Raw genomic sequence first — 22,603 nt, 5'->3', positions numbered from 1 at the left:
TAATAATAAAGTGCAAAACAAAAAACTTTATGCTAATGACAGCTTGTTAAAATCCAGCTCCTAAATCTATTCCTATGTGTAGAAGCCAACATTTCATTAACTCACAAAGTTTAAATGAGTACAAACTATAGAAGGTCGAAACTATTGAAAGATGTTCCCCAAACTGTTAGATGTTTAATCTATATTAAAATGTGCTTGGAGACCAAATTTTACATTTTTTGAAATTTTTTTACTATTTATTAAGATGGTTTGAAAATCGTTGTTTTTTAATGGTGCAGAATTTTAATAAAAACAGCGATTTTCAAACCATCTTAATAAATAGTAAAAAAAATTTCAAAAAATGTAAAATTTGGTCTCCAAGCACATTTTAATATAAATTAAACATCTAACGGTTTGGATTAGTTATTTGAACTTCGAAACTAGATATATGAGCGCGAATTAAAACATTATGTTTAATTCGTGAAATAGCGTAGCCTTACTCTATATATAGAGAGAGAGAGAGTAGAACTAGGTTGCTCTTAAGCTTACCAAAGTTTTGGTGAGCTTAACTCTAAAACTCATCAAATCGATTTCAAATGACGAATCCGAACCGTTGAAACCCACCTACCTTACGTGTGATGCATCTACATGTGAATTTTTTAAACATTCGAATTAATTTAGTATAAAGTCAAGCGGTCAAAAACGTTCAAAAAATGAATGCACTAAAATTAATTTATTAACCTTCTAATTTTGACCGCTTGACTTTATACTAAATTAATTCGAATGTTTAAAAATTTCACATGTAGATGCATCACACGTAAGATAGGCGGGTTTCAACGGTTCGGATTCATCGTTTGAAATCGATTTGATGAGTTTTAGAGTTAAGCTCACCAAAACGTTGGTGAGCTTAAGAGCACCCTAGTTCTACTCATATATATATATATATATATATATAGCCGAAAGAAATTTAAATAAAAATCAGAAGAAGCTTGGCGGAACGTTATAACGAAGAGAACTTCAAATGCAATGAGGTCCAAAAAAAAACAATCAATTATGTAAATTGGAACAAAAGAGTTTTCAGGAATGTAGCTAGAGAGGGGAAAGGAGATGTGAGATAAAAATCATTTTCTTTTCCTTTATTATTTTTTCCTTAAATAACATTCTCATTTAATAAGATAGATATTAGATAGAGAAAGACTTGAAGAAGGGTAAAACAGATACTTAGAGAGAAAATTTTCTCTTAACCCTCAATATTGTAATAGTTGACCTTAAAATAGCACTCCCCATCATTAATAGTGCATGAAGCATACATTGCTTATTTAAACATAGAAAACCATAAAAGAAAATGTACAATAAAGAAATATGACATCTAGCTACGTGCACTCAGGCAAACATTTTAAAATGAATTTCATTTCCCTTCTTTATATATATATGTACATTCCGTGTGCAGGGACGGACCATAGTTATGGCTGGGGTGCTAAGCCACTCAAGATTTAAATTTTTTTATTATTAAGAATATAGAAATTTTACTAATTTGTTTGTTTTACATGTATAAGCCCCTTATAATAATATAACAAAGTTCAAGGAATGTATTTTAAAATCCTATCCAAATTAGAAAGAAGAAAATTAAAATCATATCCAAATTAGAAAGGTAATACATAGAAAGAACTAGAAACAAATAGTATTTTATTATAGCATCAACAAAGCTCCTTAAAAGGACAATTCCGTGTATTACATTATTAACATCGGATCCAACAAAATAAAAAAAAATTAAAAAAAAAAACAATTCCCAAATTTCAGCATCTCCGTTCTCCATGACTCTACCAATTACTCAACGTCTCCGTTCTCCACTAAATCACTTCTTTAGTTCTCAAGGACAGTAGGACATCTTTCGGGAATTGTAAGAATTTCATATCATTGATAGAAAGGAATATTTAATTTTCATAATTATAATCAAACCTAGAACTAGTTTTATGATACAAAAGAAATTTAAATTTCCATGATTGCAACTGACACCATGTTAGTATAAAATAGAATGAATTAAGAATGAAGTGAATTTATTTGTAAATTTGACATCTTCATTTATTAAATTATTAGATTTGTGTCATATAACTAAGGATGAAGTGATTTATTTGATAGACATTACACTTTGTTAGTGTTAGTTATTTATTGTGTATTTTTTGTGAATTCAAATAGTGAATGATCTTCTTATCTTGTGTTATATTGTTTTTATGTTTTTTTTTATTACAAAAAAATTAATGATACTATTTAGACCCTCCCCCCATACTCAAATTCTAGTTCCGCCCATGCATTTGCAAAATTTTAAAAATATCATTTACTCTTAATTTCAAATTAAATGAAAAATAGGGGGTCCTAATCCTCAATTGACATCAGTTTCTCCGATGTTATATATTTTGCCAGATACTAAACAGAGAGTACGTAGTTGGGTACAATAGGGATTCTGCCATTTGTAGTGCTTCTTATGGTTTTTCTTGTTTTAACTTCTTATTTGTTATCTGTTTTAACTTTTTGTAAATATTGTTGACTCTGATACATCATACATCCAGTATCACAAAATTAATGGAATATATATGGAGGTTAGATCTTTACATTTCTTTTGTCAAAAAAAGAGAAAAAAAAAAAGAATGGTGGCGTGCATGTCTTGTTAATTAATTTGAAGATTAACGTGAAAGATTATCAATTATTATTATTAATTAATTAGGTGAGAAGATGCAAATAGGAGAAAAGAAAGAGAATGAGTGGATTAGGTGAAAGAAGTGCATGACATGTATGTCCCCACCTTCATATTTGAATTATTAAATCATTTTTTTATTTGAAAAATATATTAATTAAAAAAAATTTATTTAAATTAATAGTTTGCTACAATTAACTTTTAACTAGTTTTTCATATGAATTTACTAAAGGTCAAGGTCAACGCGCCCATGTTTTGATATTTTCGTAATTTCTGATTTTAATTATTTAATTTATATGTATTTGTATTGTTTTAGTTGCTAATTTTATTTATATACAAGGTTTATAAATACTTTCGGTTGTTTCACTTCAAGTTAGAACAATTTTCCAATTGCTTGAATTCTAGGATGTTTATGCTTATATGATATTCTTTTTCAATCTGTAAACTCGTACCCTTAATTAATTACTATAACCCATGTTTAATAGATCGTCAAATATAATTATATATATGTTCTTAAACAATTTGTTTAAATTAAAAGTTTACTCATTATATTTTTCTTACTTGGCCATGATTAAATCCAGCTCCGTTATTGTTTGGATTTCATCCTTAAGCGCAACATTTATTCAATATTTTTTATATTAGGAGCTTCTTTAAGAAGAAAATTAATTGAAGCACATCCAACTGTCTAATGTCTGTAGAGATTTCATAGTTGGATTTCGATTATCCGACCTCTCACAGAGTGAGCAGAGTCGACCTTTTACCACTAAATCAAAGTGCAAGTAATTATTAATTGGCATTCTTTAAATAAAAAGATTAATGTAGTTTTGTTTGAACCGAACAAATCAAACAAACCAAAATAAAATTTTGGTTCGGTTCAATTCGGTTGATAGGCTAAATTAGTTCATAGTTTGGTTTTATTTTTAAAAATCGAATAAAACTTTGGTTTGCTTATTTAATTTATGTCGGTTTCAACCAAACCGAACTGATGAACACCCCTACCAAAAGCTGGTTATTATATTAGACGTTTAAAAAAGTTGAAAAAGAAACCGATTTTATTAACTGATTTTTCAGGATATTTCGAATAACAAATTAAATTGACTGTAAAGATGCAATTTTGATTATCTGACTAGTTTGATTGTTACAAACTAAAATAAGAAAACCAGATAAAACTAGTTTCTATTTATATTAAATAATCAACACCTCAATGCAACCTTTCAGCAGCAGGAGGAATTTAGTTCCTGGGTTTGTTATTAATTTCCAATCCTATGAATTACAATGAAAGTTAATTATATCACCCTATATATATACACTAGGTCCAACCTAGATTCAATAAACCTAAATCTAACAAAATTTTATTTATATCTTATGAGATACTATCAAATATCATAAACTACAGTTGAACAAATATATAAGAATATATAGAGAATGGTTCAGATGCCTTCATTTTTAAAAGCTTTAATAACTCAAAATCTAAAATTTAAGAGTCAAAATAAAACCGTTGGATATGATCTACATCATATTATCTATGCATGTGTAAAAAATTATGATATTCCAAGTTTATTTTGATTGTCATCAAGATTTTGTAAAAAAATGTACTAATGTGGATAATTTTAGAGACGTTAATTTTTTAACTTATTGATTCACATAAAAACAAAATTGAAATGTGATAATTTTTTATGAACACATAGGAAAAATAACATAAATCACATTCAACGGTTTTATTTTGACTTTTAAGTTTTAGATTTAAAACTATTAAAGTTTTTAAAAATAAAGCCATAATAAAAGGTAAAAAAATAATGGTAGTACCATTTTCTAGTAGTAGTAGTACCTTTTTCAATATTTTTAAATTTTAACATCCTAAAATTTTATATTTATCATTAGAGTACCATATTCTATTATTGAAATTAATGAAATATAAATTGGCCGAATTTCTAGTCCGTTTTCTATTAGGGAAAATTTACAAAATACCTTCTCTTTTTAAATCAACATAAAAATACTCCATTTCTAAAATTTTATATTTGAGATGTGTAAATTAGAAGTTAGGTATTATCACATCTAAATGTTGATGTCTAAACCTTAAATTAGAAATAACATCTACATCTACATTATTTTTTTCTTCAAACCTTAGCTAATTTCTTTTTCATTTATGTTTTGTTTTCTGTTTTCTTTGTCAAATTGGCATTCCTGATGTCTCTCTTATCAATGGAATTTAGAGATTGTGACCTCCATCTTTCTTAAAAAAAACTACTGCTATTCAGATAGAAAGAGTATTGAATTTTGAGAAAACAAGCTCATATTTTAATTAAAGGAGGGTTTAAATGCCTCCACCATATCTCCATTTTTTAAATGTTAGTAACTCAAAATTTAAATTATAAACGTCAAAATAAACCCGTTAAATGTGATTTATGTTATTTTTTTTATATGCTCATAAAAAATTATCACATTTTGGTTTTGTTTATATGTGAATCAATAAGTTGAAAAATCAACATTTAGAAATTATCCACATTTGTATATTTTTCCAAACTCTCGATGACAACTAAAACAAAGTTAAAATGTTATAATTTTTTACATATGCATAGATAAAATGATGTCTATTATATTCAATGGTTTTATTTTGACTTTTATATTTTATATTTTAAATTATTAAAGTTTATTTTTAAATAAAGAGCACAACAAATGAGTTCTATTGGCAAAAATCTCCTACCCACCCATAGGGAGGAGATTTGATTATTTTGGATACCATAGTAGGTGAATGTATTCAAAATCACCTAATGTTAAAACCGTTGGTGAAAATGCATCAACCGTTGACTACAGAAACCGTTGGCGTTTGTTGTAATCACCACTGATTTATAATAATAATAATAATAAAAAACGTTGTTGCACATTGTGATTATGAACAATTTGTTATTAAGAAACTGTTGTTGTATAATAAAACCACGAATGACAAAACAAATAGAATGTACAAGATACTTGAAACAAACTAAAACAATTTTATGGCAATGTAAATTACCAGGTATTCCCTTTCTCAAAATTATTCTTTCTTTTCATGGGAATTAAATATGTAGCTAACACAAATCTTAAAAGATAATATGCGAACAAAGCAAGCATTACTACATTATGTTACCATCTATAACAATAAATTAATTAACCAACTCTTAGAGAACAAATACAACAGACAAAAAAAAGTAAGCAAAATTTAAGGTACAAAACACAAAAATAGTTCTCTCCTCAACAAACAAAACAGTGTCTCACCAAAAATCAACTTCACCATTGCGAAACTAACTCAACATAATGCGAAAAATCTGCAAAAGACATTAAAAAAAATAACATACAAATCAGCCCAATTCTTTCATATTCCGAAACAACAAAAAAGGGTAGATTAGGGATTTTAAAAAATACCTCATTAAATATGATATATCAACGCCTGCTGGTCTTGCCAATACCTCTCTGGCAAAACTCAACATAATGTGAAAAATCTGCAAAAGACATTAAAAAAATAACATACAAATCAGCCCAATTCTTTCATATTCCGAAACAACAAAAAAGGGTAGATTAGGGATTTTAAAAAATACCTCATTAAATATGATATATCAACGCCTGCTGGTCTTGCCAATACCTCTCTTGCCAGAGAACAAGTGCTTCGGCATCATGTTGAGAATAACCCTATCTCCCTCTCCCTTTCTCGCATCCTTATTCCTCTTTTTCACCGAACTCTTGCCGAGTTTTAACGCCTTCACCTTTTGTTCCTTGTCCTTGAACCCTTCTCCAGGTATCAAATCTTGAACCGGAGGCCTTGACCTTGACCTCGACCTAGAGAGAGATCTCAATCTCATTTTCTTGTTGCTTCCCTTGAAATCGTTATCAATCTCCATGCTGTCATCACCAGCGACTGATCTCTCTCTCTTTCTACCTATTCTGGATACTGATTTACTTCTTGCTCGCTCAATTGCCTTGCTCGGGTCTAACCCTAGGCCTGACAGCTGGCGACCCATGCGAACAGTTGTGAACTGACGATCCTTGTCGAATTTCCTCGGGACAGTTGGACGGCTCTCAGCAGTGCTCTTCTTGATCCTGTGCTCTTGGATAAGCACCTTCTTTCTCTTCCTGATTGCATTTAATGCTTCTCTCTCCTCTGGCGTCATATCAACTCCATCAATTTCAAACTCCTCTTCTCCTTCCTCTCCAGCAAGTCTGAACCCTTCTTCTCTCTCTAACTCCTCGAGCCTCTCTAAAATATCAGCATCCATGAAATCAGCCACATTGTGTCCATCTATAATTTCAGGAATTATATCCTCCTTCCAATCGTCATCAGCCAATAGATAATGCTTTTTAAGACTTGCCGAGTACACACCAGCCCCACCATTTTCCTCCTCCAAATCCTTCTCAAGCTTTCTCTTCTCTTTCTCTTTCTCCTTTTCTTCTCCCTCTTGCATCTTGGCACGCTGTTCTAATACTTGCTGTGGGATACAAACCGGCCTCTCTTTACCGTCTCTAGGTTTAGGCATGGCCACATGAAACCGGTTCACAACATCATTTATTTTTTTCGACTGCATTTTCATCTCAACCCTCATATCCAAGAGTCTCTCACAAGCAATGTTCTTAGCATTGATCACACCTTCATCAGTAAGTGTGCTCATTGTTACCAGAACCGACTCTTCTTTCAAATCACCATCAGTAGGCATAGTCGTCATTGCTTCAGCCTTCATCCCATCAACCAACTTCTTATCCTCATCAGACAACGCATCAAACTGCTGTAAATCAATCTTATTGCACACAATCATCAAAGGTTTGAACTTAAAGGCCGTCTTTATATCATGAAATAATGACGCCTGTTGTGCAATAGTATACCCACAAGAACCCGAGATGTCCAAAAAGAACAAAACAGTTGATGATCTCAGATTACCCAGAGCAGTGATACTACACATCTCAATGATGTTTCTATCCTCAAGCGGACGATCCAAAATACCAGGTGTGTCAATCACTTGGTATCTGAGATATTTATAATCAGTATGGCCCACAAACAGAGACTTAGTGGTAAAGGCGAAAGGCTGCACGTCCACATCAGCCCTAGTTATCTTGTTCATGAAACTACTCTTCCCCACATTTGGGAACCCGCAAATGAGTATGGTACGCATGTTTGGATCGATTGATGGCAACCTCGCCATGTGCTGGCGTACCTGCTCTAAATACGCCAAACTCGGCCCGATCCGCTTTATTACTGTGCACATACGCCCAAGAGCAGCAACTTTGAGACACTTGCATCTGTAGAGAGAATCACCATACTTCAATAGCCTGACGTAGTCCTTTGCAATTTTTGCAATCAGGTTTCTAGCAGTGTTAATCTGTTAAATATGATATATACTGACATTAGGTACTTATTATTCATCACCTTTTACAGTCCTGAATGGTACTATTACTAAATAAAACATAGATTGCAGGAACCTAGTATACCCCTCTCAAGTGAAAAACCAACTATGGTAATTTTCCAAAGTGGTCCACAATTCCTCCAATTGAACGTACATGATATATGCTTAATTGCCATAGTTGGTAAGAACTGCTTATGCATGTTTGTATTTATTAAATAAATACATAGATTGCGGGAATCTAGCATACCCCTGCTAAATTAACTGTACACATATATTTGATTAATTGCACATCAATTATGTGGCAAAAGCACTCTTAGCAAAACAAAAACAAAATTGGAGTTACACCAACTATTTGCAGAATATAACACAAACACATTTTCGTAGTTCTCCTCGTTTTGATTTCTTTTCTATGATACTGCATTCAAAGAAATTGGCACAATTCACCAGACATTGAGAACAAATTAATACATAATTTGATCACATGATATAAAACAAATGGCATAATACATTCACATATAAATTTCCGATGATTGATTCATTAAAATCACAGGATGATTTTGCACATATCAGTAAACAAAATGTGCTTGTAGGAAAAAAACAAAAATAGAGAGAGAGAGGGAGAGAAACCTGGCCAAGACCGAGCTTGTAGTGATCCCTGTTGTAGAGCACATTCAAGAGCTCGGCGTAGAAGGGATGGATGCTCTCGACCCGAGGGAACTCGTCAATAATGGCGGAGAGCTTCTCATGGAAGTTTACTTGCGTATAGCGAACCTTACGCATGTAGAACTGGCGCAGGCGAGTGATCGCGTACCCCTTGTGGACCACCGTCGGTGTCTGTCTCTGTGTGCGCGAGAGTATGATATCCACCATATCCTTCCCCGACGGCACCACCGTTATCCCCTTGAAATTGAACTGCACCATCTTTGCTCCTTCTTCGCCTCCCCCTTTTGATACTTCTCTGTTTCAATTGATAGATTGATTTCAGAAATTGACAGGTTGTAAACAACTGTAACCGATGGATCTAAGGAGGAAATTGACAAGTTGTAAAGAGAATGGAAACTAACCAGGATTTGAAAGCTTTTCCGGGGATGGTTGCGATCGGCAAGGCCCGATTTGAGAGGAAAGAATTTGGCTAGGGTTTTAGGTTTTCATATAGAAAGCTCTGTTGGTTGCCTGCCGCTACAGGTTTTAATCGGGTTCTAAAATCCGATAGTTAATGGACCAGATTGACATCACCGGGTTGGCGGGTTGTTTATTCTACGGTTAACAAAATCCTGGATCCGATATTAAATTTTGGGTCCTAAAGTCGCAAATGGATAATTGTTTTAAGGCCGCATAAATTTTATGGGCCGGATGAGTTCAAATCTAGTTCATCTGTGAAAAAATCGGACTATTTTCAGATCTCAAAGTACGAATATTGATGCAACTCATTTCCTATTCATATTTTATACTAGACTCGTGAATTCAAATAGTGTCCGGTTTTGAGATAAACTTTAAAGTTCAGTTATATAAGAGAATATGATAAACTCGTTTCATTTGCAAATTTAAATTCTAAATGAAACTTCTAAAAAGATAGGAAACGAATTTTAAATTTAAGAAGGCTGTAATTCGAAATCTTGCACCTAATATTTTTGTGACATGAAAAAGATAAAAAAAACTAAAATTTCCCTAAGAATCGTTGGTTTGTTTATATTTGATTATGAAGTCATTTCATATAAACCCAAACATTCAAAATATGCAAGTTTAAATTTAAAAAAAAAATGCTAACTGACCTTAAAAAAAAGTTCCTTTCGAACGAGTAATTGTATTTCAGGAACGAAATTCCAAAAATAATTCTAGTAATATGTAAACTTTATATCGGATTTACAAGTTATGTCTTTTCTTTTCTTATTTTGATGGTTGGCATAAAATATGCCAACTAATGCATTGATAAAGAAAAAGTTTTTATATACAAGGCCCTAAAGTTACTTTTATTCTACTAATATAATATTTACAATATTACTACCGTGATATCTCAATAATTACACAAAACTTGCCCAAAGGATAATTTCTATAGCCGTATCATCAATAAGACCATGCATTAATTTCTTTTTGTTAGAGAATAGCCTTTTAATTTGATCCAGAAACTTGATCCAGAAATTTAATGAGAGGAAAACAAAAGAAAAATGAGAGAGGGACAGTGTAAAGAATTACTCCATCTCCATCTACATTTAATTTGAAAAATATTACAAAATTTTATTAGTTTATATATAGAGTTTACTTCCTCTTTTTACCTCTCCTCCCCTCCCCTCTGTCCCCTTACACCTTGTTTGGATGGAGACTAGAGGACGGAAGGGAATGGAAAGAAAAATAAAATTTTCTATTGAATCGTATTTAGTTGACAAAAGTATATTGGAGGTGAAGGATACAAGGATGTGAAAGGTTTAACTTTATATCATTATAATCAATAGAATCAGTTTTCCTCTCAATTTGGAGTATAACGGATGGAAAGGAATTTTGTTGTAAATATATTTTAAAAAAATAACACAAATGCCCAATCCTATATCTTACCTATATAATTCTCATACAAGTTTTTTGTCACGATCCCATAACAAACACCGAATTTCTCACTAACCTTCTAAATTTTAATCAATCAAACAAGAAATAAGACGGAAAAGAAAGTTAAATTTATTTTTCCTCATTGATCATCCAAATACGAAGAGGTTAAATATGCTAATCTTCTTTTCTATTCCATTCCCTTCTATTTTTCATTTCCCTTTCCTTCCTCTACTCTCCATCCAACAGAGTGTTATGTACCTCAGAGACAGAGTCAAACTTTCAAACTATAGGGATTAAACATACATTGGTGATCAATCATATAAAATTTTCATATTAAAAATAATGTATCCATGACTTTTTACTCTAAATTATATATAAATCATACATAAAAATATAAAAAATAATAATTTGGGATCAATTAATCCTCATTCTTTCTACACAAATCCGCCCCTAATGTATCCTCTTCCGAAGCACAAGGTAAAGGAAAGAAGTTCAAAACATGCCATCTATTCAAAGAATAATTATATTTAGGGACTGAATTCAAATAATATATCTAATGGTAGGTAAATTTCATACGGAAGAGTAAGTTATGTCTCTTGTTATTTTAAAAGAAAAAAGTTCAGGGACACAAACACATCTATAGGATTTATCATTGGATCTTTGGTTTTATTTTTCAACGGCTGATTTTTGGAATCGAATCCTCTGCTTTCTTGTGAGCAGGATTTGATTCCCTGATTTTTGGCATGGTGTCTGACAAAAAGGCGTTCCTATTTTGTTGTTTAGAGATTTCATCTGTAAAGGAATTAAAACTTGATGTGACGCTTATAATTTGATTGTAGGGATATGAAATATTTATTAATGAGTATAACATCAGTGTTATTTCAGTCTATATAACACCAATTCTAAAACCTATCAAATCGACTTCTTACAACTAATTCAAACCGATTTACATTATGAGTGATGCGTTTATATATAATTTTTTTTATATTTTTTAGTTATTTTAGTATCAAATCAAGCGGTAAAAATATTGAAAAATTAACGTATTAAAATTAACTTAAAAATTCACACATTTGACCGCTTGACTTAATACTAAATAAATTCGAAAAGTTATAAATTTTGCATATAAACGCACAACTAATAAAGTAGATCGGTTTGAACAGTTTGGATTCACCGTTCGAAGTCGATTTGATAAATTTTAGAGTTGGTGTTATATAGACTGAAATGACACTAACGTTATACTAGCCAAACTCCTTATTAATTTAGCAAATTTGTTCGAATAATAGAAACGGTTGAATTTATTTCTCTGCTTGTCAGTCCTAAAATTCGACTTCTTCTCACCCTTATAAATAAATATTTATAGCCCCACCGAATGTTGGTGCGGTTGATCACATTTAGGGACAACAAATAAATGCCTGATTCTCTCCATTTTATACAAAATGGAGACACTGAATCTATGTCAAGATTTCATGTACACTTCTTGCAAATTGGGGGGAAAAAAAAAGTCAGTTACATGAATAAATTTTTTGTCTACAATTTTACATAAATTAGTATATAATATAAGTAAACAGCACTTTAAAGGGTTCAAACCATAAATGAAAAATTTACATGCATGATGTCCCTTAAATTGAAATTAGCTACTATTTATTTCCGCATATTTTTTGTTAACGGGTATTTTGCATTTATCATACAAGAGTTCATTTCTTATTATTTCACATAGATTTTCGTAAATGGGAAGGGTTCAAAAAATTTCACTTTTGTGTCTCTATTATGTCTCTATTTTAAAACTCTAATAACTCAGCATTTAAAAATCAAATATTGATTTACATCATTTTTCCTATGCTAAATAAAAAAATTACGACATTGTGACCTGTGACTTTGTTTTAATTGAGAACAATCGCTTTTAAAAATACACTAATATAAATAATTTTTAGATATTGATTTTTTTAACCGATTAATTTTTTGTAAAAAATAAAATTCAATAGTGATAGTTGTTTATGTGCATATAGAATAATTTGAGAATTTTATTTTAATATTAATAGTTGAGGATTTTAAGTCATTAAAAATGAAAAATAGAAACAAAACAAAAACATAAAATAAAATTATATGAACCATCTGTTCGTAACATGTACCAACATTAATCTTTTGTCCTCTGTGTACTCCTTTCTTTTCTTTTTGATTGGTCAGAGCAGATCTATCCAATACAAAGGCAATGGATATTTAAAATTTATAAATTTAAAAAAAAAGGATAATTAATACTTATTGTTGGCAGCTAACCTGGCCCCAACTACTACCTCTAGTTTTCCGGTGCATTTATAATCAATCTTCTAATTTCCCCACCAAAGCCTTCTGCAAAATATTTTCGGTTTTCGTAGAACGTCGTATAATTTCTGGTGTATATATAACTTTCTTAGAGTATCTACATCACAACAATTCAAATGAGTATTTGTCTACATCACAACAAGTCAAATGAGTTTTTAAACAAATGTTAACTATTTTTTAAAATTAAGGTCTCTAAAATTTTTAATTCTCACATCCATAAAACTAATTTTAGAGTTTCTATTAAGCCGCGTCAGCATTAAAATTAAAATGAGAAATAATTTCAGCCAATCATTTTCCCTGCATAGAGTTTATAAACATTTTCTTAATAAGAAACTCTTCTACATAGTTTCTAAATAAGAAATTCAAATGCGAAATTAGATTAGAAACTGTCTCATAAAATTAGAAACTCTTATAGTATCAGAGATTTAGATGCTCTTAGATCTCTCCCCTCCATCCAATACTGGACTGAATAAGTTTGAAGGATTTGGCTACAGTGTTATGGGTTGCATATAGGACTACGGTGCTACGGCTCAATATTTGAGTTTTCAAAATTCTAACGGTCAATCCCAACCGTTCATCTTGTTCTCCATATTAATATGTGTTTGGAGACCAAATTTTACATTTTTTGGAAAAATTTTACTATTTTTTTTAGATTTATTGAAAATCGTTGTTTTTCATACAAATCTGGACCATAAAAAACAGCGATATTCAATAAATCTAAAAAAATAGTAAAAAAATTTCAAAAAAATATAAAATTTGGTCTCCAAACACATATTAATATAGAGAACAAGATGAACGGTTCGAATCGATCGTTATAATTTTGAAAACTCAAATATTGAACCGTAGCACCGTAATTCTTATGCAACCCATAGCACCATAGTCAAATCCAAGTTTGAATGGGTGATTGGTGCAACATTTACTTAAAGCCCAGATTTATCTCTGTTACAATATTTCTCTTGTATTTCTGTTACAAATCACTGACAGTGGGCCCTAGGTGTGATGAACTTCTATAATTGAATCTTCTTGGGACCCGCAGGAAAGAGCAGTATAAGAATTTGAACACATTTACTTTCCATCTCCATCTGTCTACGCTCTCTCTCTCCTATACAAGTTTACAACGGAAATGTCGAGTTCATGGTCATGGTAATGCATGCTATGAATTGATTTGTATTATGAATTTTTATTTTTATTTTTAGAACTTAAACAGTTAATTGGAATATCTCTACAATTTTTATTTACTTTTACTTTTTTTTTAACTAAAATATCACTTTATGTAAAAATTATAGATTATCTGAAAGTAGTATTTTTTTACTAATTTAAAAAAAAATAGTAAAAAGTCTGAAAAATATAAATTTTGATTTCCAAAATACATTTTATACAATCATGTTTAACAATTTGAACAAATATTTTAAACTTTAAAAATAAAAATATGAATTCAGCTAGCTATTTTATTTTATTTTTTGAATGTTATGGCCGTAGGCTAACTGGATTTGGAGTCCTTTTATCGGAAATTCCGTAAAATATAAAAGTCGGTGACACGTGTAAGCCATGCACAGTATAATTTTAAAAATTGAAACATTTATAGATTAAAAAGATGTCAAGTTTGAATCTGACGAAATCTCAATAACGGAAAGAGTACGCAATTTGGCGATATACGGAATAATAATATCGATAGCCAGAAAATAAATATCGCGTCGATAGTTGGGAAAAAAATATATAAGAGTTTGATTATTATATAAATATTTGTATTTTGACCGAAATACAAATAATTTAAATTATGGATTCCGGTCAATGTATTCTACATACTAAAATTTTACAGAGTATTAAATTTACTGTTTTTTGAAATTTTGAAAGATGAGTTAAAATAATACGGAAAACAAAAATATTTACAAATGAAATACAACTATATAAAAAAAACGTGTTAAATAGTAAAAAAAAAGTTAAAATTTGTAAATTTGGCATCCTATAAAATTTTGATATGTAAACACATTGAGTGACCTGAATCGTTTGTATGACGTTTGTACAATAACAAAATATATTCATTATATAATACAAAATAATAATGTATGTATTTGATATAAAAATATGAAATAACACTAAAAGAATATTTATTTTTGGTTCTTTATTTTTCTCTCTATTTTAATTTTGATTTTTTTGTTATCATAACATTTCCTTGAATATAAGTATATATATAACCCTTCCAAATTTGTATTTTTTAACCATTTTTGTAGGAAAAAGTACCATTACCGGATCATATCAAATTCCTAACTTTTACACTACATTAAATTAAAGGAGGTCACTGTCACCATGCATGTCTTCTTATTTGGTTATATATATTCTAAACATAATCCATGCTCCTTCATCTCCATCTAACTTCACCAGAAGCTTTAAATGAAAATACATGTTGTCATTAAATATTTTGGACAAAAATACCCTCAACCGCCTATATACCGTTGCTTGATCTGCTTCCATATATTCATGCATCACCTAAACTTACAACACAAAAAATGGCCAAGATTTCATCTATGCTCTTCTCTCTCACACTTCTCTTGACAATTCTCACTTCACACTCTCTCCCCACAAACCCTAAATTACCTAAACCAAATTACCATTCCACCCCCAAATTCACCAAAATATATGCATTTGGTGACTCCTTCACCGACACCGGCAACACGCACTCCACAACCGGTCCGTATTCCTTTGGTTATGTTTCAAGTCCTCCATATGGTACCACATTCTTTCATCGGTCAACAAACCGGTACTCCGATGGCCGTCTAATCATCGATTTTCTTGCCAATTCTCTCCATTTACCTTTCTTACCCCCTTACCTCTCTCGTAACTCCGATTTCTCGCACGGAGTCAATTTTGCAGTAGCAGGTTCTACCGCAATTGAACATGAATTCTATGTCAAACATAATATTACAATCGATATTGTTCCGGTATCTATCATGACAGAATTGGGATGGTTTGATGAGTTTTTAAAGGAGAAAAAAGGGGCTGAGGATTTGGAGAAAACATTGTTTTGGGTCGGAGAGATGGGAGCGAACGATTATGGGTATAGCATCATGTCACCGACTCTTGTACCGGAACAAATCCGAAAACTGGCAATGAATAATATGAACAATTTTCTTGAGGTATTGTTTTCTCTCTTTTTGTGATTCATCTGTTCTAATATGTAATGTCAGTGTTGTTTAGTCAGCATTTTTTTTTTCTAAATTTTTAGGTTATAATTGAAAATAATTTGTGGAGGTACTTAGATTGACCTTCTTATTCTAAGTGAAATGATCTCAAGAGATCAGGACAAATAGATGGTAAAATTGAAGTCCACTGTGCAAATTTTACAGGGAAGCCAAGTAAAAGAAGTAAAAAATGATCTAAATTTACATTTTGATCTGAATCATCAACTTTTTTTCACAATTTCTGGTAAGGCCACTTATACTAAATAATGGTATAACATATGTAACATAAATGTATTTATTCTCTGTTCACCTGGTGAAAAGGAAAGATAATGTCAAGTACATAGAGATCTCCATGATCTCTTTCAAGTACATAAAGATCTCCATTATTAGCAAGAACTGAGAATAAAAGGTATTCAATCAGGGGCGGATCTACATCGAATCGAGTGTGCTTAGTCACCTCTTGATTTAAATTTTTTAAATTATGTATATTAAAATTTAATTAATTTAGAAAAATATATATATAGTCGACCCCCCTCATGCAAAATGTGTGCTATAATATAGCAATTTGAATTTCACTTTATAGGTATGGAGACTTGGATTTAAATTTCAACGGCCACATATTATGCATTTTATGTTTCAGCTCTCAATCTAAATTTTCTAATTCCGTCTCTATATTTAATCTTAGTGTTTCTCACAGATAACAACATCTCTTGTGCACTTAATTTCTTTATGTAGGGGTTGTTAAAGAGAGGTGCCAAATATATAATTGTTCAAGGCCTACCATTAACTGGATGCCTACCACTGGCACTCTACCTGACTCCCTCTTCAGACAGAGATGCATTAAATTGCTCATCAAAAGTGAACAAACAGAGCTCTGCACATAACTCTTTCCTCCTAACAAAGATCCAAGCACTACGCAAGGCCCACCCGAATGCTGTGATCTCATACGCCGACTACTCTGCTGCTCATCGTGTGGTCATGCAAAACCCAAAGAAGTATGGGTTCACTCAATTGTATAAAACTTGTTGCGGGTCGGGAGGTGGAGATTTGAATTTTGATTTGTTTGCTACTTGCGGGTCTCCGGGTGTGTCAACTGCGTGTTCTGACCCGGCGAGGTATGTTAACTGGGATGGGGTCCACTTGACAGAGGGAATGTACCGGGTTGTATCTGATTTGTTCTTTCGACATGGATATATGCGGCCGCCATTCAGTGTTTTTCTTGGTAGAGCAGATGAAGGGAACTGATAGAGAGAAGTATTGTGCTTTGTAGGAAATGAAGAGGTTTGATGAAAAAGATTTTATTTTGATCTTTAATCTTAGGCCAGAGAATTGCTATCTTGTTTTTGGAGAATTTGCTAAATTGTGCTCAGCTGGTTGAAGGCTCACAACTTTAAACATCTTTGTATAATAATTTATCTAATAGGAGAAGAAGAACACTACCAAGCACCAATTTCAATACCACTGAAAACTAGATTGCTTAAATAATAGACACAGAAAGAACAGAGAAAAAGATGAATATTACGATTTGTTAACCTTCAAATCCTAACGGTCAATCCGAACCGTTCATCTTGTTCTCCATATTAATATGTGTTTGGAGACCAAATTTTACATTTTTTTTAATTTTTTTACTATTTTTTTAGATTTATTGAAAATCACTGTTTTTGGATGGTCCAGAATTTTCAGATCAAGTGATTTTCTAAATATCTGAAAAATTAGTAAAAAATTTTCAAAAAATGTAAAATTTGGTCTCTAAACACATATTAATATGGAGAACAAGATGAACGGTTCGGATCGACCGTTAGAATTTGAAAACTCGAATATAGAGCCGTAGCACGGTAACAACCCGTGATATGCATAGTACCATAGACTCACTCATAATTTATCTAATAGGAGAAGAAGAACACTACCAAGCACCAATTTCAATACCACTGAAAACTAGATTGCTTAAATAATAGACACAGAAAGATAACAGAGAAAAATATCTTTTGGAAACATGGGATAAGTTTTTTGACCCTTGTGTTTAAACTGTAACATTATATACATATTTTTAGAAATGATAATGTTATGTACATATAAGTACCAATCTCTTTGCAGTGACAAATAATACAAAGAGTGGACTTTATCTAATTAGCAACCTATAATATACAACCGTACTGCTTTTCTGTACCATCTCGTTGATAATTTGACATTGACTCCTTCAGATCATACCAGGTAATAGTCGTAGTAGAAAACAAAGAGATTGTCTGGTATAACTAGAGGTAGGCTATCGATGTAGTGAAAGAAGCGATTAAAGTTTTCTCTATCTAGGGTTACTTTGTCGACCACATCAGAATCGCTAGTGAGCACCCAGAGATCACACGAACAGACCCTCTTCAGGCTTCCTCGACAAAAGGGGCATGATTTTGATTTTTTATACCTACAATTTTGACAAGATTCCGGAATTAAACTAGAGCAAATATGTATTGTCATACCAGTAACAGGTTAACCATGACCTCTGGTGCAAGTAGTCTAATATTGGAAAATATTGGAAAATTTTGTGTAGCCCCTTTACATACCAGAAATATCATGTATACCCTGCAAAATTGAGACACTGTATATGACCCTCTAAAACTCTGGAAATTAACCAACAAGTCTACTCCAACTTTTCAACAAATACACAACATTTTTTTCTATTTTTTAGATAGGTACAAAATCACAGTTTTTGGATGATCAAGAATCTTCTGAAAAACAGTCATTTTTGTACCTATCTATAAAAGTAGTAAAAACTTTTCAAAAAATAAAATATTTCATCTCCAAGCACATTTTAATATGAAAATCATGTTGAGCGGTTCAGATGGACTTTGAAAATGGATATAAGGATGTGAGGCATGATCGGGACATGGCAACAATGGGGCATTTTAATCCTACTCTAAATAATATGACCAATCTTAAGGGGTAAAACAGTAATATACCAGTCACGGTAGCAATTGATGCACATTTCATGGCTACAGCTGGGGAGAACCATTTTTGTACAAACCTCCATGCAAATGTCACACTCATCCTCCCTCTCCCAATCCTTTTCTAAAATGACCTTCTTTGATTCATCCCCCCGATTCCTACCCATAATTTCCTTTGACCGGCCTTTCTCTTTGGTAGTTTCCTTTTCGGACAAGCTGCTCTCGAGTTGTTGCAAATAAGGGTAAATTACAGCTGCAAGAATTCAAGTTTGTCAGTAGAAATTAAAGGTACTTGGTACTATGCATAGCGCATATCGGTCCATACTATGGATCGATATCTCTATTTTCGAAGTTACAAACAGTCGATCTAAACCGTGGAACATATTCTCCATATAATAATGTACTTGTAGATCAAATATGTTTTTCATAATTTTTTTACTATTGTTTTAGATAGGTAGAAAATCACTTGATCTAAAAGTTCTAGACCATTCAACAGTAGTGATTTTCTACCTATCTAAAAAAGAAGTTTTTGTTTTTAAAATTCAAAATTTAGTCTGCAAGTACATTTTCATATGGAGATCATGTTGAATGGTTCAGATCGATTGTTTGGACTTTAAAACGAAGATATTGATCCATAGTACGGACCAATCTGCAGTATGCGTATAGCCTCACTTAAAACTAAGAACTAACTATAGCAAAAAAACTGTACCATAAAATTCTCGAACGCTGGCTCTCCTCTCAAAAGTAGACCGAGAGCTCTCCCCGTCTACATAAACCTGTGTATCAAAAGAGAATTTAAATTTCACTGTTAAAATTTGGAAACTCATATGTACACTTATTAAACCTCGAAATATCAGAATTGGCTTAACTAGGGTGTTCTTAAGCTCACCAAGCCTCTTGGTAAGCTTAACTCCAAAATGGCAAAATCTATCGAATTGGCTTCTAACGACAAATCCAAACTATTGGAACCGATCTACTTACCAAATGATGTGTTTACAAGCAAAATTTATAAACTTTTGAATTCATTTAGTATAAAGTCAATTGATAAAGAAAATGTTTCTAGGTTAATTTTCATTTTTCAGCATTTTTTGACTGATTGACTTAATACTAAAGTAATTCAAAAATTTATAAATTTTATATGTAAACGCGTCACTTGTCAAGTAGATCGGTTTGGATTCGTCATTTGAAGCCAATTTTGATAGGTTTTGGAGTTAAGCTCGTCAAAGACTAAGAACACTAGTTCTACTCGTATCTTTTCAATTAAATTAAAAAGGAAAATATGCAGAGGTCAGAAGACATATTCATATCATATCATAATGTGTCCATAATTGTGAAGTTACATTTACATAAATTTTTATACCTTGCAAATGAGGATGTGAAAGAGGCTGAAGTAGCTAGGAAGGCTAAAGAAGCACCCACAATCCATCAGTTTCATTAAATATAGAAATACCGGTGCAAACGGATTTTGTGATAACCTCATTTGTACACCCGTACCTCCATATGTTCTTTGCACTGCATCTGCCCTGAAATGAGAGAGAGAGAAGTGAGATACTTGATGTGTTTTGCCTCTAGCACTGCATGACCTTTTATCTTTTGCTTTATTTTACATAAACCCAAATTGCAATAAAATCAAGCACTGTGAGAGGTGCTGTATTTTTATTTTTACAATAACTGGTTAAAGTATTTTAGTTGAAATAAACTGAGGAATCACAGACTATTTAATCACTTGCCACTTAGTCTCAACTAAGAATAATTTATAAAAGACCATACACCGAAAAACTTACATAAGGTAACATTTTTTAATTTAAAGCATTGAATTTCAATATCATACCAGTCAGGAGTGCCACATTAAAACCATTATGTTATTGGATTTGCCAGTTCAACCAGATACGAATAATTTAAATAATCTTCTATGAAATTACTGCAATTATTAAGCTGGGGATTAAAGGTGTATTCTAGTTATTGAATATTTTAGTATTGTACTATCCATGTTTATAGATGTTTGGCGATAGTAAAAGAGACAAAGAGAATAGGTCACTGTTCCAACTCCATTCAGCAAAGTGGAATAAGCCCTATTTCATCCCTACTGGAAATTCATCAATTCACTTATTCTATTCAATGGAATTGGCCAACCCTCCCACCCCTCTCCAGTCATGAATTGGTATTCCAAGGCAGTGGAATATATAGGGACCTATGCATAAAATTCCCTAGTTTTACTGCAAAATTCCAATTTATTCCACCTCGGCAAAGTGGAATAAGCCCAATTCCACTTAACCTATTCAATGGAATTGGCCAACCACCCCCCCCTCCCCCCCGCCCCCAACCCACCCACAACTCACACCTCCAGTCATGAGTTGATATTTCAATTCCCGAGTTTTACTGCAAAAATCCAGTTTATTTCACCTCCATTATTATACTCTATTCCACCAAATTCGATCACTGCGTGGCAACTATACTGCCTTTTAATGCGCAATTCCATCAATGTTAAACCCAAAAAGGTTTATGTAGAGGTCTGGTAATGGCAAAGTCTGTCACTAGATTATAATATAATTAGAGGCTCAATGTTCATGAATCATGTAAAAAATGCAATAAACCAACAAATCAGGCCTATAAACATTTTGGTGAAATCCTTTTTTTGTGAAATCATACCTAATTTTTCAACTTCAACAGCCCCCTTAATAATTTTACTTCAAAATCATACCTATTTTTTTTCCTCTTTTGTGAAATCCTTGTACCAAATCTCTCTTATTTTCTTTCCTCTTTTGTGAAATCCTTGTACCAAATCTCTCTTATTTTCTTATACCCCTCTAAAACATTACAAATACCATAAAATGATAAAATGTCCTGATTTCATTGAAAGTATCAAATCAGCAATTTTGATAAGTCATAACAGGGACAAAGGAGGGGTACATTGGAATTCTTTACAGCAAATGAAAAGGGATTTGGTAGAAAGATTTTTTTTTCAGTGTTTTATAAAATTCCTTGTCTGTTCAATTATCCATGTGAAACTTTACTACCTTAAAGCAATTTTTGCATATATCTAATTGATAATCCTAATTTCTCTTAACTAATGTAAAGAAGAAGAAAAAAAAAACTTACAGAGAATTGGCATGGTGTATATCAGCCTCAAGGGATTTTAAAGAACCTCTCAGGGATAAACTCCTCCTACTAACCTGACTCTGATTCATGGTTTCTTTTTTTGCTTGAATTTCTTGTGATTTTTAGAGAGATGAGAGAATTAAGGAATAGAGAGGAAAGATATCTAGAAAGATAGAAAGATAGAGAGAGAGAGAGATAGAGAGAGGATAAAGAAGATAGCTTTCGTAGAAGACAAGACCAGGATAGAGACAGGGGATTCAAATCTACTCCTTTTCTTGAGAAAAGGAGCACCCTCCTATTCTTCAATCCAAACCGTTCAAAATCGATCAAACGGCTTCAATTAATTTTTTTTATATCAATATAATCTATTAAAATGAATCATATGTAATTGAAGCCGTTTGATCGTTTTTGAACGGTTCGGATTGAAGAAAAAGAGGGTGCTCCTTTTCTCAAAAAAGGAGCAGATTTGGATTCTAGAGACAGGAATCCCTTTAT

General features: G+C 31.9%; 3 protein-coding genes across 3 annotated transcripts; 1 reads left to right on the top strand and 2 right to left on the bottom strand.

Moving 5' to 3' along the window:
* Window positions 1-5,789: 5,789 nt before the first annotated feature.
* On the bottom strand, window positions 5,790-9,207 carry LOC144564094 (nucleolar GTP-binding protein 1-like). The gene is made up of 5 exons (XM_078313611.1): window positions 9,102-9,207; window positions 8,665-8,995; window positions 6,244-8,013; window positions 6,071-6,147; window positions 5,790-5,973 (listed from the first exon to the last, which is right to left on the bottom strand). Exons 2-3 carry the CDS (start codon window positions 8,956-8,958, stop codon window positions 6,262-6,264), a joined length of 2,046 nt encoding a protein of 681 aa, XP_078169737.1. The 5' UTR covers window positions 8,959-8,995; window positions 9,102-9,207; the 3' UTR covers window positions 5,790-5,973; window positions 6,071-6,147; window positions 6,244-6,261.
* A 6,131-nt stretch (window positions 9,208-15,338) lies between these two features.
* Window positions 15,339-17,440, top strand: LOC144564772 (GDSL-like Lipase/Acylhydrolase superfamily protein). Its single transcript, XM_078314372.1, has 2 exons — window positions 15,339-16,028; window positions 16,809-17,440. The coding sequence occupies exons 1-2, from the start codon at window positions 15,402-15,404 to the stop codon at window positions 17,316-17,318; spliced, it is 1,137 nt and encodes a 378-aa protein (XP_078170498.1). The 5' UTR covers window positions 15,339-15,401; the 3' UTR covers window positions 17,319-17,440.
* Window positions 17,441-18,056: 616 nt separating this feature from the next.
* Window positions 18,057-22,348, bottom strand: LOC144564530 (E3 ubiquitin-protein ligase AIRP2-like). Its single transcript, XM_078314127.1, has 5 exons — window positions 22,109-22,348; window positions 20,370-20,532; window positions 19,719-19,785; window positions 19,025-19,262; window positions 18,057-18,489 (listed from the first exon to the last, which is right to left on the bottom strand). Exons 1-5 carry the CDS (start codon window positions 22,195-22,197, stop codon window positions 18,276-18,278), a joined length of 771 nt encoding a protein of 256 aa, XP_078170253.1. The 5' UTR covers window positions 22,198-22,348; the 3' UTR covers window positions 18,057-18,275.
* Window positions 22,349-22,603: the final 255 nt, after the last annotated feature.

Source organism: Carex rostrata, chromosome 13, assembly GCF_964058835.1.
Source record: "Carex rostrata chromosome 13, lpCarRost1.2, whole genome shotgun sequence".
Taxonomy (NCBI): Eukaryota; Viridiplantae; Streptophyta; class Magnoliopsida; order Poales; family Cyperaceae; genus Carex; species Carex rostrata.
This window is presented reverse-complemented; position numbering and strand designations above follow the sequence as displayed.

What these genes read in the sequence shown, in the direction of transcription:
- LOC144564772 (XM_078314372.1), top strand. Translation starts at nt 15,402, where the DNA reads ATGGCCAAGATTTCATCTATGCTCTTCTCTCTCACACTTCTCTTGACA. An exon ending in ATATGAACAATTTTCTTGAG is followed by an intron (nt 16,029 to 16,808) that starts GTATTGTTTTCT and finishes TTCTTTATGTAG; the next exon opens with GGGTTGTTAAAGAGAGGTGC.
- LOC144564530 (XM_078314127.1), bottom strand. Translation starts at nt 22,197, where the DNA reads ATGAATCAGAGTCAGGTTAGTAGGAGGAGTTTATCCCTGAGAGGTTCT. An exon ending in ATACACCATGCCAATTCTCT is followed by an intron (nt 20,533 to 22,108) that starts GTAAGTTTTTTT and finishes CTCTCATTTCAG; the next exon opens with GGCAGATGCAGTGCAAAGAA. An exon ending in CAGCGTTCGAGAATTTTATG is followed by an intron (nt 19,263 to 19,718) that starts GTACAGTTTTTT and finishes GAATTCTTGCAG; the next exon opens with CTGTAATTTACCCTTATTTG.
- LOC144564094 (XM_078313611.1), bottom strand. Translation starts at nt 8,958, where the DNA reads ATGGTGCAGTTCAATTTCAAGGGGATAACGGTGGTGCCGTCGGGGAAG. An exon ending in ACAAGCTCGGTCTTGGCCAG is followed by an intron (nt 8,014 to 8,664) that starts GTTTCTCTCCCT and finishes CATATTTAACAG; the next exon opens with ATTAACACTGCTAGAAACCT.